The sequence below is a fragment of the Dendronephthya gigantea genome, unplaced genomic scaffold (assembly GCF_004324835.1).
Source record: "Dendronephthya gigantea isolate DGI-Jeju-01 unplaced genomic scaffold, DenGig_1.0 000042F, whole genome shotgun sequence".
Classification (NCBI taxonomy): Eukaryota; Metazoa; Cnidaria; class Anthozoa; order Malacalcyonacea; family Nephtheidae; genus Dendronephthya; species Dendronephthya gigantea.
The window spans coordinates 1,452,013-1,471,850 of NW_021163052.1; the positions used below are offsets into that span (position 1 = coordinate 1,452,013).

Sequence of the window (19,838 nt, forward strand, 5' to 3'; positions counted from 1 at the left end):
ATATATATATATATATATATATATATATATGTATATATATATATATATAATAATAACACAATAAAGGCCCAGGACTACTTTACTAGGGTTAGGAATAAAACGAACGAAAAAGGAAAACCACTAAGCTTCCAGCGGTATTATGGCTTTAAACTTGCAGTAAAGACTTTACTCTATATTTAGGCTGGTTTACACGATTCGATTAGTCGTATATGATTCGTATACTGCGTATATATTCGAATAATGCGTGTAACGATGTCACATTTTAAAATTTGTTATAACTGATGAACAGAAAGAGTGGCGTCAGCAATCTTTTCCATACGTCGGGATTAAAATCGTAATGCGAATACGACTAATCGCATTGCGTATATTGGCCTTTTTTGTAATCTGATATAAACTCAGACAGGTTTTCCCCAGGAAATGATTGGTTAATTAGCTACTGCCGCCTTTACAATACCATCGTTTAAAGCGCTTTCCAACAATTGCCCTAAATTTTCCAATTGAAAGCTATACAGCATTCCAGTTTTATTCCTTCCAGTGATTTGCACCAATACATAATCAGCGATGGGCAAAACTAATTCAAAACTTGAGTTAAAGATTGAGGTTAAGAAACCGACAGATGAGTTAACGATTGGTGTCTTTGGACGATGTGGCGTTGGAAAGTCAAGTTTTATCAATGCATTCGGGGGTATAAATATGCTTTGAATTAAGTCACCTTTGATATATACATATGGAAATTAGGTAGTTACTCAATTTCGTCCCCCCATAATTTCCCCTTGATTCCAGAAGGATTCCAGGCAAAAGTAATCATTTATATTTGATACTGAGTCATAGGAATTTGAACATTGGGCAAACCGCAAATTAATGGAAGTTTTAACGTCTCATCATTTTGGGAATCACAAACATTTAGCGGCTGAACGAAGATACGAATCTACTGCGATTATTTTTTCATTTTAGACAATAGGAAGTTTGGCGTAGACAGTGGCAACATGCTAATTTGTCAACAATATAGCGATGCTTTTCATGCAGAGACATAGGCGAATGTAAATTTCATACATAGATTGATATAATATTCTTGTTATTTTGGATGGCGGACTCAATATTTGTTTGTAGGTACACAACGTATATTGATCTTTAATTGTTTATCACGGCAAAGATTTCGGTTCTGTCATCAATAACCTAGAACCACACAAATGGGATTTTCCACGCCTATTCGATGAAATCTTGGAAATGTTACTGGCTTATCAAAAGGAAGCTCTGTCACCCTTATTGTTCCAGAGATCATTGCAAGGTATTATGAAAGAAAAAAAAAAGTTTTAAAATTATTACATGCATCTAGTTATTACATATGAATATTTTCCTTAGTTATGTGATAACTGCCTTTTACTGATGGCCGTATTCACTTATTAGTGCTTAACTGATTTAGGATGACTTTGTTTGGAATGAAACAAAATTCTGCACAAGACAAAGAGACATTAAAATTCCTTAAACTGCATGTGCTTTTAATCTCGCTTTCGTTTTTCCCTTTTTAGCTAGTGTATTCTGAATAACTGAGGAGAATAAGTAGCTTAGTCCCGAGTTTGGAAACAGACCGTCGACCCTCAAAATGCAATCTACAAACCAAAAATTCCTGGATGTTTTCTTACACCTAAATGTTTTTTAGAAAGAAAAAAATAGAGGAACATCTTTATGGTGAGGGAACACATAGTAAAGAAAAAAGGGATTCAAGCAACAAAGAATTTCTGAATAACAAGGTTAAAGCATGGAAAGGATTGAAAATACGATATGGCATAACAGGAGATAGCGGCGCCGGAGAATCAGCCTTTATTAACGCCATAAGAGGGTAATTTAAAACTTCTAGCTTAAAACTTCCTATTGTATCGTAAATAGATAGGACAATATGGTAACCTAAAAGACACCCAAAAGAAATATGCGTCATTATCCCACATATCATTCAAAAACAGGTGCCTGTCATACTCAGATTTAACACCAGAAGAAATGTCTCCAATCCAAAAAAACTTGATATCGTGTTAAACCAAAGTGTAGCAATTTACCTGCCCCCCACCAGATCACATGCTTGGCTATGGTATATATAATACTCCAGATAATTAGTAAACAAGCCAATCAAACTGCTTAGCGCCTATTTTCCCTTTTTTGCGTTTCGAAACCGTTTTGCATCGAACGTGGACACTTTAGTCGATCATTTTCAAGAGATAGAGTGAAGGAGATGAGACGGAAGTTGCAGTTTTGAATTGATATGGGTGAAATGCGACTAACACTTTTGCATCATGTTTATTGTAGAACAAGGAGGACAAAAGAAGGGCTAATAGAAAGAGATAAAGTATAAACGAAAATTTAAAATCAATGTATTAAATGTATGTTGAACTCTTTCTTGTTGTGTAGACTCCGTGATGACGATTACGATAATGGTGCAGCTTATGTTGATGTTGTTGAAGCGACGATGAAGCCAACAGAATACAAACATCCTTTGTACCCATTGATTAGTTTTGTAGATTTACCTGGCATTGGAACGCTGAGATTTCATGATTTTGAAAAATAGTGTAGAGACATGAGATTGAATGACTACGACAAATTCCTCATTTTCACTGCAACGCGTTTCACAATAAATGAATTGAAGTTAGCGAAGAAAGTGAAATGTCTTGGAAAACCATTCTTTCTCATTCGTACAAAGATCGATAACGACGGTCTTGCGGAGTCAAGGAAACGACCATTTAACAAGGAAGAAATGCTAAAAAGTATTATAATGAATTACTGTGAAAATATGAAAGATTTGATGGTCACTGAAGATAAAATCTTCCTAATAAGCAATTATGATAAGGAGAAATTGGATTTCACACGACTAGTTACAGCAATCAGCGAAGAGACACAAACTTGAGACCATGTTTATCGCATGAAGGGAGAACAATGTTTGATTGTTTAATATTTAATTATCTGTTTCGTCTTACGTACATTACCTATCACATTTCCAATGCTAAACCATTTATGTATTAGAATCAATAACTTAAGGAATTTATTAAACAACATGCATTTCTCTTGGAATATCTTGATGATTATGAATATCTGGCCAGGAATATTTTTATTCGCTCGCCAACACCATTAACGTTTGGGCGATAGAATCGTGGTTGAATTGTATCAGTTTGAATGTAGAAGCAAGTATTGACGTAGCTATGTATTATTTTGAAGTATTGTCGAAATGAATGATAGCCGGCCTCCTTAGTGCCTCAAAGTGTTGGCTTATTTCGGTGTACCATAAAGTAACTTCAATCAAAGTAATAATTTAAGCGTAGAAAATCAGCAAACCACTTCGAGTTCATTACATTTCATCATGAGACGATGAATGGCGTTGATCTTTGATTCCGGGAACTGATTAGCATAAGAATTGAATCGAGAGGTTACGGGTAATGCATTTTGAAATATCAACAAACGCAACCTTGCGTTTAGTACGAAGGTTAAAGAGAAATGAGAAACGTTACAAAAGCTGTGTTGTATGAGTCCGTAAATAAGTAGAATCACAGTCCAGAGAACTGACATCAAAAGCAAAAGATGGAAATTTTACCAACTTTGCCTGAGTTGGATCAAGTGGCTGTGGGAAGTCTGCCTTTATCAAGGCTGTGAGAGGGTAAGCAATATATTTCCTCTTCCTTAAAGATGTTATTCTTTTTATTATTTTAATATATTATCTTATATATATATATATAAATATATATATATATATATATAATATATATAATATATATATAATATATATATATATATATATATATATACATACGAATTTCTGTCCAGGAATATTGTCCCTACGCTTGCCAACACCGGCATTAACTTTTAGGCGCTAAAATCCCAGTTGAATTGTATAAGATTTAACGTAGAATTAGGTATTGACGTATGTTTTACTTTGACCAAGTGTTGCCAAAATGTAATATATGCATTAGCTTCTATTCTAAAGTGTCAAAAGTGTATAGGCTTATGCGAGCGTACAGCACAGCAACTTCTATGAAAGTAAATAACTCAGGTGTAGCAAATCTCTAGTTCATCACATTTCATCATGAGACGACGAATGAAACCTTAATTCCGGGAACTGATTTGCATGATAATTAAATTCGAAAGGTTATACAGGTAATGTTTTTGAAATATCAACAAACGAAACTTTGCGTTTAGTTCGGAATTAAAGAGAAATTAGTAATGTTACGAAAGCTACGTGTTGTACGAGACTATAAAATTAATTTTTGATTAGGCAAGGTAAATTACAGTCGTGAAAACTGATATAAGAAGCAAATAACGTGAATTTATTTCGCTTTGCTTCAGTCGGATTAAGTGGCTTCGGCGGGAAGTCTGCGTTTTTCGACGCCGCGAGAGGGTAAGCAATATATTATTTCCTCTTACTTACAGAGGAGCTGATAACATTATAACGAATATAAAACCTGCGTAAGAAGGGTTCTTGCAAACCTGCTAACTTTGTCAGATTAGGAGATTTGTGCACAATTTGCCAGGCGGAAAACGAGGGTTTAAGACAATAAGACAATGAAAGGAATAAAACGAACGTCACACGAAACCCACAAAGTCTCCATCATACAGCAGCGTTACAGCATTTGAAATCTGCAGTATATAAACTCTACTCTATTTTACCAAGTCTGACATTAGCTCAGGCAATTCTTTCCAGAGAAAATGATTAGTTAATCATATACTATAGCGTTTATAATATCGCCAATTAAGGCGCTTTTCAACACTAATGCTTTCGAGTTTAAAGCGACAGCATTCCAGTTTTATTCCTTTTAGTGATTTGCACCAATACATAATCAGCGATGGGCAAAACTCAGTCAAAACAGTCAGAACCCGAGTCAAAGAGTGTGATTAAGAAACAGACAGATGAACTAAAGATTGGTGTCTTTGGAGGATGTGGCGTTGGAAAGTCAAGTTTTATCAATGCATTCAGGGGGTATAAAATATGCTTGGAATGAAGTTATCTTTGATACATATGGAAACTATAGTTACTCAAATGAATAATATAGTACAACAATATTAATCTGATACCTACATAATGCTCTGAATTTGAAGTGCCACAAGCGCAGTCAAATATCATTCATTCAAAAGAAAATTAGCTAATTATATAATTGTGACATATAGGAATTCAAACATTCGGCAAATTAATGCAAGTCTTGAACATCTCATAAAGTTTTGAATCACAAACACATTGCGGTTGAACAATAATACGGATAAACCGCGATAATTCTTTCAATTCCAAACAACAGGAAGTTTATATAGCGACAACAAGATTCAAAGACAAAGATTCTCATGCAGAGACAAAAATGTCAAAAGCGAATGTAAATGGCATTGACTGATATAATTATATCGTTGAAATTTTGGACGGCAAACACATCAAACACACCACGTATAATATAATTTTTGATTATATATCTATGTAAAAGGTTCGTTGACACTGGCCTTCAACTTCGAGAGCTTTGCAGTAATAAATAGATTTAACTGCATGTACCTGCAAACTATCGTGACCATACAATATGCAAATTTCATGGTTTAGGCGTTTGTGCAATGGCATGCATAGCATCATTTTTGACGACATATGATTGATATGAATTACGACGAATTATGACGAGTTATGCCTTATGAAAACCAGCCTTTGCAAAGTAGGACTGAAAAACCCGACTAGGTTTACTCGCTCCTCAATACAGTGTTATCGTAACCTTCTTCCAAATTCCAATGTATTTTGAAAAAAATAACTCGAGAGAACGTTAAATACATTCTGTTTAAATGAAAGTTTGAAACAATGAAGTTATAACGCAGTTATGTGGCAAAGTTACGACTGAAAACAAAGTTGTAGAGCGGTGAACAATTGTTTCGGAATCAATTTGTTTCGGAATCAATCGCAAGAAACCCCACATCATTCTGCACTACGACGAAGAGCAGTTCCTGTGGACTTTGTTATAAGTCTTGTTTGAAAACTTACATGCTCTTTCAAAATTATTTTGATAAATATGTTGAGACGTACATGATTTTCCATGTCGTTTAACCGACATAAACAGGCACGCATTGACGCACACGACTACAAACAGAATCGCATACGTGTGAAACGCTTTTAACGATTGATAACTTATTCTAAGGGACTACTAATCACACGTGATTTAGAAATCAGTATCATTAGTTTTTTTCTGGGATTTTTTGAGGGTCATATTTTGAACCTTATTTTTAGGGAAAAATTAAATCAGTCTGTAATAATAAAGGAATAATTATTATAAAATTAAAACATTGTAGACTAATAATAGCATGCAATGATGTAACTTATTTCGTCCAATATCTTCTGTATTTAAATCTGAAACGCTCTCCTATTTCAGGATAAATGAGGATGACGTTGACGCCGCAATGACGGGCGTTCTCGAGACAACAACTGAACCTACTTGTTATACACATCCTGGGAATCCATATATTAAGTTGATAGATACGCCGGGATACGAAACACCACTTATTCCAAACCTGGAGATTTTCTGTCATAGAGTTGACTTAGAATCATGCGACATGTTTTTAATACTAATCTCTACGAGGTTCACATATTTCGATTTACATCTGTTTCGAAAAATCAAGGCACTGGATAAACCACTCTTGTTAATAAGGACTAAAATTGACATCGATATACAGCATGAAAGGCGCAAAAGAAGATTGAACAAGGACGATGTTTTAAGCAGAATTAGAGAATACATATTGTCAATTATGAAACAATTTGAAATAGGTGAAAACAACCTCTTTCTCATCAGTAACTGTGATCCATATAAATGGGATTTTCCACGCCTGTTCGATGCCATCTTTAAAATGTTGCCGGCTTATCAAAAGGAGGCCTTGTCACCCTTATCGTTTAAGAGATCATGCCAAGGTATAATGATGAAAAAATGATGAGTTTTAAAATGATTGCATGCAACTATAGTTATTGTATACTAGAAATGCATGCATGCAGCAACCCCTCGCCATTTCAAACGAACCAAAATATTTTCTTAGCAATCCAGACCCAACCTTCTAAACTTAGCTATATTATGAAATTAATGATCAAAATGTAAGGCCAATAACCGGGCTCATGTGAACAGCTCCTTAGACTACAAGATAAGTTGTATGCAATTATCATTCTGACAACGCAAAAGAGGGCCTATGCCACAATCTTCATTTGTATTGTTCAGGATGGAATATAAAGTGTCACGTTTGTACGTATGTTCACACTTTCACGTACGCCAGGGTAAGAATCGTGTACGATAAATCGCAGAGTGTAAATGGGCCTTTATGATCGAAGTTATATATAAATGAAGTTATAGACTTTCAAAGTTTAAGTGAGAGTTAATACTTCGCAAAAGCTAAACCTTCAAAACATCAAAACAGCACAAATAATACAGGGTGTATCAAAAAAAATGTCCCAAATGTAAAATTTCCGTTTTTCAAGATATTTTGCACAATTCGGCAAATTTTTGTGTTCCTAGAGATAGATAAGACTTATCTGGTATACCTAGGCCAAGTTTGGTTTTTCATTAACAAAATTATGTTACCGGGGGGGTGGTTCCTTTCCACTGATATTGAGAGGGCTTGCGCGCGAAAATGTGAAGCTGAAATTGAGATATTATTTAGCTGTCTAAAAGTAGGAAAGCTTTTTAATAACCTGTCAAAGTTTCACGAAAAATAATGCAAACTGGGAGCAACGTGCGACACCTAAAAGTGACAAATATTTCATTGCGCGCAGTGGATTAAATGCATCGTTGATTTTAGCGTGACCGACCTCATGCAAGGCTGGCCAAATGAATAAATTAAAGCGAGAAACTGAACAAGAAGACGAAGCGATTTAATAATAATGTTAATCCTCAAGACCTCAACATTTCCACCATTTCTTTCTAAGCAAATTGCAGCTCGTCTGAGCATGGTAAACACTGAACGGCGAACCAAATTTGTCTGTCCTGCCTCAAATTATCCATTTCGTTCGAAATTCTTTATTGAAAATCGCCTACGCTACCACCGGCAAATCTAGGCGAATGGACAGACGAATGGTTCGCTGTTCAGTGTTTAGTATGCTGAGACAAGCAGCAGTTTGCTTAGAATGAAATGGTGGACATGCTGAGGATTAACATCACGAATAAATCGCTTTGTTTTTGTGTTCAGTTTCTCGCTTTAATTTATTCATTTGCCCAGCCTTACATGAGATCGGTCACGCTAAAATCAACGATGCATTTAATCCACTGCGCGCAATGAAATATTTGTCACCTCTAGCGGTCGCGCGTTGCTCCCAGTATGCATTTTTTTCCCTGAAACTTTGACAGTTTATTAAAAAGCTTTCCTACTTTTAGACAGCTAAATAATGTCTTAATTTCAGCTTCACATTTTCGCGCGCAAGCCCTCTCAATATCAGTAGAAAGGAACGACCCCCCCGGTAACATAATTTTGTTAATGAAAAACCAAACTTGGCCTAGGTATACCAGATAAGTCTTATCTATCTCTAGGAACACAAAAATTTGCCAAATTCTGCAAAATATCCTGAAAAATGGAAATTTTACATTTGGGACATTTTTTTTGATACACCCTGTATAATAACCATGCAAGCATAATTTTTCGATTGTTTAATTTATGCAATATTTGCAGCGACTGTAAACTATAAAGTGATATTTGTTTTATCAAAAACTACGAGTTACACTTTCAATAGTTATATATTCTTTAAACTGCGCTTTAATCAAACCTCACTTTCGCTCTCCACCGTTTAGCTAGTGTACTGTGAATAGCTGAAAATCTGAAATAGCTTAAGTAACTTAGTTCCGCGGGCTTGGAACCTGGCCGTTAAAAGCAAAAATTTAAACTACAAACCAAATTCCTGGTGTAAGGCTATAGTTCTGTTTTGAGCATACTTATACACCAAAAAGTTTTTTAGAAAGAACACCAAAATGTTTTTTAGAAAAAACAGCATGGTCGACAGAGGAAAATCTTCATGACGAGGGAAGAAATGGTAAAGAAAAAGGGGATTCAAGCAGCGAAGAATTTCTGAAAAACAAGCTTAAAGCATGGAAAGGATTGAAAATACGATATGGCATAACAGGAGATAGTGGCGCCGGAAAATCAGCCTTTATCAACGCCATAAGAGGGTAACTTCTTATTGCTTTTAGCCTATTCAACTTACTGTTAACTATACTCTACTTAGTGTTCACACAATTATTATCCAACGCTGTATATAAATCCTACTTGTGAAAAGATCGACCTATTTTTAATGGACGTATGGACGGAAGAAGGTGGGAGGATTTAAGAGTAAGAAGAAGAGGAAAGTGACTGTTCAATTCTAGTGTGTAGCTAAATACCGATATTGAAAGCTACATGCAGACAAAATTACGAAGCCAGTTTCTATCGTCAGAACCTGTACGTCAAACATATCGTATAAACACACTGCCTAAACCATTGATAAACGAGCATGCATTTTTATACGACTTTGTGTGTCGTAAAGACAATATGTTAAGTTAAATGACACCTAAATGAAATATGCATAATTAGCCTACATATCATTTCAAACCATGCAACTGCCTGCCATACGTAGATTTAAGAGCAGAAAAAATCGTCTTAATTGTCTTGTATCATCCCGTGAGTATTATTACAAGACTTAATCAAAACAAGCTTGGTATCGTGAGTAGCGAGACGAACATTTCCGTTTTGCATTTAATTTACATGCGAATAGAAAATGTAGCCAGATCACATGTTTAGCTTTGGTATATATAATACTCCAGATAACTAGTAAGCCAGCCAATCAAACTGCCTAGAGACTTTTTTTACGTTTGGAAACTGTTCTGCATCGAACGTGAACACTTTACTCGATCATTTTCAAGAGATTGACTGAAGGAGATGAGACGGAAGTTGAAGTTATGAAATGATATGGGTGAAATGCGAAACACTTTGCATCATGTTTATTCTAGAACAAGGAGGACAAAAGAAAGGCTAATAGAAAGTGATAAAGTATAAACAAAATTTTAAATCAAGGTTTTAAGTTTATGTTGAACTCTTTCTTGTTGTGTAGACTCCATGATGACGATTATGAAAATGGTGCAGCTCATGTTGATGTTACTGAAGCAACCATGGAGCCAACGGAATACAAACATCCTTTGTACCCAACGATTAGCTTTGTGGATTTACCTGGCATTGGAACGCCGAAATTCCATAATTTTGAAAAATATTGTAAGGACATGAGATTGAAGGATTACGACAAATTCCTCATTTTCACTGCAACGCGTTTCACAGTAAATGATTTGAATTTAGCAAAGAAAGTAAAATCTCTTGGAAAACCATTTTTTCTCATTCGTACAAAGATCGATAACGACTGTTTTTCAGAATCAAGGAAAGAGTCATTTAACGAAGAAGAAATGTTAAAAAATATTAGAAAGAGTTACTGTGAAAAGACGAAAGATTTAATGGTCACTGAAAATAAAATCTTCCTAATAAGTAATTATGATAAGGAGAAATGGGATTTCACACGACTAGTTACAGCAATCAGCGAAGAGACACAAAGTTGATACTATGTTTATCGCATGAAGGGAGAACAATGTTTGATTGTTTAATATTTAATTATCTGTTTGGTCTTACGCACATTACCTATCACATTTCCAATGCTAAACCATTTATATATTAGAATCAATAACTTAAGGAATTTATTATACAACATGCAATTTTCAAGTATTTTGAATAGCTCTAAAAACGTCTGATTTGTGTCATCGTACATGAGGGAAAATTTGCAGAGAATGGGCAGTTTGAGTTGAAAATTGGAGGCTTTCAATCCAAAATGGAAGTTTAAAAAAGACGATTTAGGGAGATTTCGCAAGCAAACGTAGTTTTTTTCTCAGAGTGGCATTTCATATATGTTGATTTCACATATTTTTCTGCGGGTCCTTTGGTCCCGAATCATTCAAGATCCAAGGTTACTGTCCTCAGGTCATATCGTACCTCAAAGTTACATGAAACCGGAAAATAATTTTGCAATTTGGTCGTACCATACCATACAGCAACTTCTATCAAAGTAATAATTTAAGCATAGAAAATCAGCAAAACACATCGAGTTCATCACATTTCATCAGGAGACGATGAATGGCGTTGATATTTGTTTGATTCTGGGAACTGATTAGCATAAGAATTGAATCGAGAGGTTACGGGTAATGCATTTTGAAATATCAACAAACGCAACCTTGCGTTTAGTACGAAGATTAAAGAGAAATGAGAAACGTTACAAAAGCTGTGTTGTATGAGTCCGTAAATAAGTAGAATGCCCAAATCAAAGTCCAGAAAGCTGACATCAAAAGCAAAAGATGGGAATTTTACCTACTTTGCCTGAGTTAGATCAAGTGGCTGTGGGAAGTCTGCCTTTGTCAAGGCTGTGAGAGGGTAAGCAATATATTTCCTCTTCTTTACAGAAACCCTGATAATATTACAACGAATATAAATTACTCTGAGAAAGGAGGGTCTTGCAAACCCACTATCTTTGTCAGATCAGACGATTTGTCCACATTTTGCGATGGAGGAACGAGGGTTTCCATAAATCACATTGAGACACTCAGACAGCAATACTTATCGGTGAAAATTTGTATTTTACACAAACAAACAACAACATCATTCTTCTGAATTGCTCGTTCAAAAACCAGAACCAAGGATTACTTCAGGGTACAACAAAGGTTTCAAGGGCTACTTCGATAGGGGTTGGAATAAAACGTGATACGAAACCCACAAAGCTTCCAGCAGCGTTACGGCATTCCGAACAAAGGCTCTACTCTATTTTACCCTAGTGTGATATTAGCTCGGACAACTTTTCCCCGAGGATTCCAAATGATTGGTTAGTTGTATACTAGAGCTAATACCATCGATCGAAACTTTCCTACAAGCCGAATTATAGAATGAGTCAAATTACCCATATCATCGGCCCTCGTGTAGAACCACAGTTAATAGAACTGAAAGCCACCTATAAAAAATAGGTACATCGGCGTACATATTTGTTATACAGTGATATCAGTCTGTAATTGTATGGCTGACGTGGAAACAGAGAGTTGTCTTAGAGAGTTGTTTTTCAGGTGCATCATTGAATATGGTCTTCACTAATTTAACTAGTTAGGATTGTAAACAATCTCAAGAGCTAAGTATTAAATTTCAAAGATTTATGTGCTTTAGAATAACAGAAATATGTGCATTCGTTAATTGTTTGTTTTTTATACAAATGGCTTTTAGATAGATCCGGTTTCGATTGAATGGAAGTGCTATATAAGATTTTCTTACATTTTTTATTTTTGTAGTATTGATGACGAAGATGACTTTTCAGCCACAGTTGATGTTGTGGAATCAGAATTGGTAAAATTTTACCATTTTGTGAATTTTATTGCACACAGAGTAACACAACTTGACCTTGGAGCTGCATTATTCGAGAAAGCATAAAAGCCGCTGACGAATATTTTTTCTTATCCGTACTAAATTTTACATTGAATCAATGCGGATAAAGAGAAAAAGGATTTTAAAGAAGAAGAGTTTTGTCAAAGATTCAGAATTATGTCCTGGGACAAAAGGCAATCTCGGTATCAGTAAGTACGAACCATACGGATAGGATTTTTTCCTCTTCCTATTAGAGGTACAGTAGGAGGCAAAACTTTGATTCCAGTGACTGTATTTCATTATTTTAGCTGCAGATATTAATTTTCTACAGAAAACCTTACAGATAAGTGAACTAAAAAAAAGTAAATAAGTAGACTGAAAAATACATGCTGCACAACAACTACGAGATGTTATGATACTCATTTAACGTATGTTAATGTGCAAACATGCATTTCATGTCAATGCTTAGTATCCCACTTTTTTGCTCTTGAAACGGCCTTTGTTCTAGCTGGCATAGATTTCACAGGTTTCTTAATGTCGCACGTTCAATACCTTGCCAGCATTCGTCGACCACTTGCCTCAAGTCATCCTAGCTGGTTGGTCTGTGCCTCACCCTTTTCCGGTTAAAACGGTCTTACAAGTGTCCCATAAGTTTTAGATCTGGAATTTGAGGTGGTAAGCTATGAGAACGAAATCGATCACCAGAACGAGTTTGCTTCTAAAAGATTTCTAGCACATAGAAGATGTGCATGTGCTCAGGGTGATTATCATGGATAGTTGTACGCGCGATCATCTTTGTACCAGATGAAATTCCATGTCCTTGAAGAATTGGATGATACTTTTCTTTAATTAGGCTCCTATTATATCTTTTAATATTGCCAAAGCCAGCATGACCGAAGCAGCTAAAAGTTTGCTTGAGTGGGATTTAGTTTCTTCGAACCTCTTCAAGTTTAGTCGCATACCATCTTTAGAAATTCTTACTTTTTTTGCGATCTTATGAGAAAAGAATCCTTCAATATTTAATGCAATTTTTTGTCCTTGTGCACCATTACTTTGCCCTTTTTCCCACCCATCTTGGGCAATGTAATGGAACGAGAACTTTATTTTGTTATAATTTAGATCATTAGGACCAAAACAGTGTGCAATTAATATGGTTTGCAGTACTGAAACACTCGCACGCATGTCTTAACTGGAACACGCTGCCAGGATTTAATACTGGAATTCTACAACGACTGGACTCAAACTTTTGCCCCCTACTGTATGTTTCTCCGCCTCATTATGAGTGTTGTCCCAAATAGCTATGGCTGTCAGCGCTGCATTTACAAGCAAAGGAAGCATACCATCTACGTCACAGTCTGTTTGACGTGGCGTCTACAATTCATCCTTGAAATAGGCTAACGAGAATTTTGCTATTTTGCTGCTTTCTTGCAAATGTTTTAAATGCGCTAAAAACTCCAATGTTTAGTTGATATTGCCATCCCCAAGATACGTTACAAATAAGCACTCGCCTTACAGCTGCTTTCATATCGTCGATGAAAAAATGCCTCATTTAGAGGCGTTGTACGACGTTGCGGTAGGACCATTAACAGTAATGGGGGTAAGCATGATGAATATTTCTCATTTATTGACCCAGACTGAAGGGGATTCGGCGAAATATTTAGTCGAAATGTTTAGACCAAATATTTTCGTCAAGAATACAGTTTATTTCCCCCTCAAAATTGCTCGTTTCTTGATTTTAAGAAAACAGCAACATTGTTCCCTCCATTTTATCCCTCGTGTAGTCGGGTGCGATGTTCACGATTCATATTCACCATATAAGTGGTATTAAATAAAATAAAATATAAAAAAAATTTTGTAGCAAATACGAATGTCCTAAGCGAGATACCGTCAGGAATTTTACTAATTACGTGGCAGATATCTAGCTTCCTCATTCGGCAATTTGAATATGAGGTATAACATGACACAAAATTGAGCAATAAATGACGTGAAACAATGGTAGAATATAAAACTTTTTGAATACCACATATCAACTGGCCCCATATCCAATTTCGTCTTTATCCATTTTCATTCCTCGTTCACCAATCCATCGACTCTAGAGGCAATTTAACAAGTATAATCTACTTACGAGCTTGACATTTATACATCATACAGTAATGTCAATATATAGATTGCATTCGAATCTGACAATATATCAAACAAACCTTTCCCTTTTTGCCCAAATACATTAAGAGAAGTCGAAATTGCTTCAGTAACATTGAAGGTTGGTGCAATTTCTGAAAGGGACAAATATACTGTACAGGTAATTTTATAGCCTATAGGCATACCAGTTTTATTATGCTGCAGCCTTCGAGCGGCTATTTTCATCACACTTTACCTTTTTTGCCCATTTACGAGCGATCATCGTAAACTTCAACTTTCGTTGTTCTTTCGTAGCATCAGAAAGAAAGTCTGCCCAACTGAAATAATTTAAAATATCGTATGAAACACGCTTCTCTTTTAAATCAGCCGCCATATTTGTTTACATTTCTAATGAGCGTATTAAACCGCTGGTTTGTGATTGCGGACGCTAAACGTCACACCTCTTGTCCTGTTCAGTTATTTCTTTTCTCATAAATAAAATCGTAAAATGCAACGTTATTAAAATAGACAGATTAGTATCCAAGAGCAACTTTTATTCATTGAGATTCGCATCAAAATGATTTTAATATGTTATTTTTTAGACATCACAACAGATTTAACGGAGCAATGTCTGGGCAAGACCATATGGGAAGAGGTGTTGCAAATGTAGCACGAGAGAGCGGTGCTGAAAAATCTGCATTTATCAACGCGATAAGCGAGGTAACAAATTTTTATATTATTTCTATCATTTAAGACGGGAGTAAAAGCATTAGTGTAACGATGTTATTAAGTACACACGAGCGTCATTTTAAAGCGTTTTCAGATTCGTTTTGTCTCGTTGATTGTTTTAACGCACTTTTTACATAACCTGCATAAGGAGGTAAAATGCTCAATATATTAAATTACCTCTAACACCTCTAACATGTAATCAAAGTTAATCAAGATCTGAAGTTGACCTTTGAATGGTGTTGCACCAACTAACTACTAATAAATCCTACTAAGACAAAGGTAATGGTATTTGGAGTACCCCAACTTCTTTCCAAGTTACCTCAGGATATAACTTTTACTCTAATGGACAAACAACTTACAATTTCATCAAATGCGAAAGACCTTGGTGTCACATTAGACCCATACCTGAACTATAACGATCATGTAGCTGATGTAGTGTCCTCTTGTATGAGAGCATTGGTACAAATAAATAGAGTTCGCCACCTTTTTAAGCGTGAAATTTTAATCAAAATCATAAATTGTTTGGTATTCAGTAAATTATATTACTGTTCTTCAGTTTGGGCATCTACATCTGAAACGAATATACATAAATCGTTCAAACGGCTTCAGATTGAACGTTTATTTATCCGTTCGTATTCTCGACTTTAAACGTTCACATTTTTAGCTGAATTCGTCAAAACGTTTTTTGGGTTCGTTGAAACGTTATTACAGATCGTTCACTACCCGTTCGTTATCCGTTCGTTTTGCCGTTTCAACGAAATATCGTTAACGTACGTTTTCCCGTGGAAGGTCACAGTGACCTTCCACGGGAAAACATACGTTAACGCTATTTCGTTCGTTCGAAAATATCGTTCGTTATCCGTTCGTTTGCCGTTCAAACGCTTGAAGCGTTCGTTGAAACGATTTTCGAGATCGTTCATCGTTCGAAATTGCCCGTTCGAACGCTTAGGAAAAAACGTTTGAAAATTGGTCCGAAAGCGTTCAACCGTTTGATTTACTGTTCGTTGAAACGTTTGCCGGAATTTCGTTCAATCGCATTGGATTTGGTTCAACATATTAGATTAAACATTTGCAATGCTACAACTTTGTAGAAGAAGCGCAGAATGTGCTACACAGAAATACTCCCAGAAACGTATTCAGTTCCTTAGTATAGAAGGCTTGTAAAGGAAATAGTGGGGTTCTATCAATTTAGCCTAATCGAATGCTATTTTGTGCGCTTCATGTTATGGTTTATGCTTAGCGTCATGCAGACAGAAGGCTATTAAGATTCAGTGCATGCAATTATTCCATTAGCGTCAAATTTCACGTCTTAAGCTTTCTTTCAAAAAATTATCGTTTTTTGAATTTCGGTAATGCACTAAATGGTTAGAATTTGTGCTTTACTATACTTCTGTAGCTTCCATAAGCCAAATTTCACCGCGCACCCAAACAACTCGCAAGCCATATATTAGCATTACGAGCCATAATATGCCTTGGCAAGGTGCTAATTAAGTTGCATAATTGTCGGAAGTCTCTAAATGTATGTAAACAGACAAAACCAGATTTTAAAATGAATTGAGGGATTTTGCGTGTTACATATTAATATCGTACTTTTAAACCATGTGTATATATAGCTAATTATTTATTTACATCTGATAAACTTATCTGGCCTCCGTACGAAGCAGCTACTGATTAAAATCTATTCAAAATTAAGGACCGCATCCTAGGACGGACCTTTCAGCTTGAAATTCGTTGTCTTTAATGCAGTCTGACATAGCTACAAATTATACAACAATTGAAATACCCTAGGTAATATTTGAAGACATAAATACAGTGACCTAACGCGCGTTCGGTAGGGTTACGACGAGAACTAAGAGATCCTCATTTATTGGAGGCCAGGATAGATAACGAAACATAGTATAAGCAAAACGTGATTTATGACAAACAGCGAATTAAGGGACCCCGCAGTACCAAGTATACCTCAAGACCCCATCCTTGGCTCTGTTCGTTACGCCACTGCATGAATATAGCAATTTAAATACGTGCATCTAGTCTAAAACTAGAGCCGGAGCAACAAGATCCTCAGTGCCCCGCTTACAAAATTGTCTTATTTCCTTAAAAAGGTATCTTTGTCTCCCCAGATCTAAGCCATCTGGCTCGATCGTTGCTGGCATGTTGAACGGTGGCAATTGCATAAATATAACTTATATATGGCATAAATATAACTCATGCATTGTAAATATTTATTTAGACTCTTAATTCACAAAAAAATACTTCATATATATTGATATATGCACATTTCAGCACAATTCACTCCCCATGTATATTTTGGTTGTAATTTGATTTCTCTCGACTTGCTCCTCGAATCGGAAACGTGGAACGCGGAAAAGGCTCAAATCGTATAAATGATAGAGACTGTATGAGAGTAATGAACCTATATCAATGATGTTCATTGTGTGACTTTTTTATTACAAAAAAAATTCCGTGTTTTGTGAGGTTGAGTTTTGCGCTATGTTTTAAAGTGCGTGCAGTCCTTCATTGCGCACAACTGGGCTGACACAAGCCCAAAGGGCAAGTTGCCAAGCTAACGTTTACAAACATTTAAGTTTGACCTTTCAGATATTTTGCCACATATATTTCGCTATATATAATTCATCAGAAAAGGAGCATTGGAATTTATCTTGCTTGGACAACATATCAGCTGTTGGGCAACAGGAAAATTTTCACTAATTTTGATTTGGCTCCCTTGATTAGAAATTACATTCCGGATATTAAATTGCAATTATGCATGGTCATTGCACCTTGAAGCCTGCCAGCTAGAGCGGCAAAATGAGCAAATTTGAAATGGCGCCTGTCAACTGTTTATGCGTGCATGAGCGCGCGGGTAAAGATCTTTACCAATAATTTCGCGAAGACTGTCCCAAATATTTGCTGGATATTAGCATCTATGGAGAAGTCAAGGCGTTTTAACGCAAGCATATATAAAGGTTAATACCAGGTATGAACACTAAATGAAACATTAGCTATGATATAAGGAAAGTCATGACTTGGCCACTTTATTAGGCGCGCTTGCAATTATTTTCCTCCAAGCATTGAAATCAGGCTTATTGATGAAATCATCAACAGAATTCGTATAACGGTTCTCTCGATTTAAACTAAAGTTTTTTTTCCCTTGAGTGTATTTGCTTGGCTAAACTGTAGCTCTCTATTGACCATGCATATATATCGAAATATGACACGCATTCGAAGTAAGATTTCATATATAGATGATCATGCAATTGTATATAACAAGACGTTCTCAATTGCATTTTATGTATATGTTAACGCGAGTAAAATGTATTCGGATATAAATGCGCACTGCAATATACCTTTAGATTGCTTATCATGGCCGGTGGAATCAAGTTGGGCCACGATCATCCAATCATTCCGAATAAACATGACATGAAAGGTTGCCAGACCTTGAAAATGGCTTGGCTGAGGTTAGAAAAGTTGTTAGCTTGGGCCGTGGTGGTTACAATTTATAGGATGCATTTACTTACATTGAAACAACAATTGTTTACAAACTTTGCTGACATTTTTCATAAAAAAGGGGTAGATGCTACCTCGAAATATATATAATTATATGATATAAAAAGATTTCGCCAGACAAAATGGATTAATGCTTTCATGCATGTCTTAAATAATCTTGATTAGTTAATTTTACTGTAAGCAGGAGGCACAAATTGTGTCACAAGTAGATGTCTCGAAGATGTTGAGGATCGTTTGTTTCTTAAAATGGTGAGTATAAACTCCCCTGTGCATGCATTTGGCATTGTCGTTTCTATATGGGCGGCAGCATTGCTATATGCTTTGCAGAAAAAAATTATTTGCACTCTTTGTGATTTAAAAACCCGGTTCTATATGGGCGTCTGCTATTGCTATATGCTTTAGTGAAAATACTGTGCAATCTTTTCTTGCTGCCGGGGTTGAGTATTAAGTTGTTTTGCAGGGCGGAACTGAATTCGGACCTTCGGATTGCGGTGGTTTGAAATGAAGATTTCGAAAATTATCCCATTAATTTACGCGCGTTCTATTTCTTTAGGTCACTATTGTTAGGCTCATGCAGGTAGCATAGGTATTTACACAGTTACCTATGTAGATGGTCGAATATTTGGGGAAAATAAAATATTTCCTGATGAATATGACCACCAGGAATTTAGTTAACTAATTTAATATCACAAGTATTAATTAGCGATATACTGGTTCATAAGTCATAACACATGCATATGTGATCGTATGGTCACAAAACATATCACTTACATGAAAAAATATGGCGGCAGAAATAGGGACATTGCAGCTTTAGCTTTGCGAAGAAAATATGGCGATGGTGCATGCAGTGGATAAAATAGATTATTATCAAATTTTTAAATATTCTTAAGGTATAATGATGCCCTTAGTTGCTACTGACAGTACTGTGTATAGGCGACATTCCGCGACAAGCTTGACCGCAGCTAGAGGCTATTGCCGCACGAACATATTGTGAGCACTAGGTAAATATCCAAGCTTATATTTTAAATATTTTATTACCGCGCAATGCATTGCTGAAATTGAAATGTGGATTTTCACGTGCATAAATGGTTGGGATATTTAATGTAGTA

General features: G+C 35.8%; 1 protein-coding gene across 2 annotated transcripts; it reads left to right on the top strand.

Annotated features, from left to right (window-relative positions):
• Positions 1–3,427: 3,427 nt before the first annotated feature.
• Positions 3,428–10,681, top strand: LOC114526933 (interferon-inducible GTPase 5-like). Of its 2 annotated transcripts, none has more exons than XM_028548480.1 (5): positions 3,428–3,637; positions 4,795–4,954; positions 6,366–6,898; positions 8,945–9,131; positions 10,049–10,681. In XM_028548480.1, the coding sequence occupies exons 2-5, from the start codon at positions 4,821–4,823 to the stop codon at positions 10,539–10,541; spliced, it is 1,347 nt and encodes a 448-aa protein (XP_028404281.1). In that variant the 5' UTR covers positions 3,428–3,637; positions 4,795–4,820; the 3' UTR covers positions 10,542–10,681. The 2 variants fall into 2 exon arrangements, with proteins under 2 accessions (XP_028404281.1, XP_028404280.1); XM_028548479.1 differs by lacking the exon at positions 3,428–3,637 and adding an exon at positions 4,166–4,375.
• The last annotated feature ends 9,157 nt before the right edge of the window (positions 10,682–19,838 follow it).

What these genes read in the sequence shown, in the direction of transcription:
- LOC114526933 (XM_028548480.1), top strand. Translation starts at nt 4,821, where the DNA reads ATGGGCAAAACTCAGTCAAAACAGTCAGAACCCGAGTCAAAGAGTGTG. An exon ending in TTTATCAATGCATTCAGGGG is followed by an intron (nt 4,955 to 6,365) that starts GTATAAAATATG and finishes CTCCTATTTCAG; the next exon opens with GATAAATGAGGATGACGTTG. An exon ending in GTTTAAGAGATCATGCCAAG is followed by an intron (nt 6,899 to 8,944) that starts GTATAATGATGA and finishes AATGTTTTTTAG; the next exon opens with AAAAAACAGCATGGTCGACA.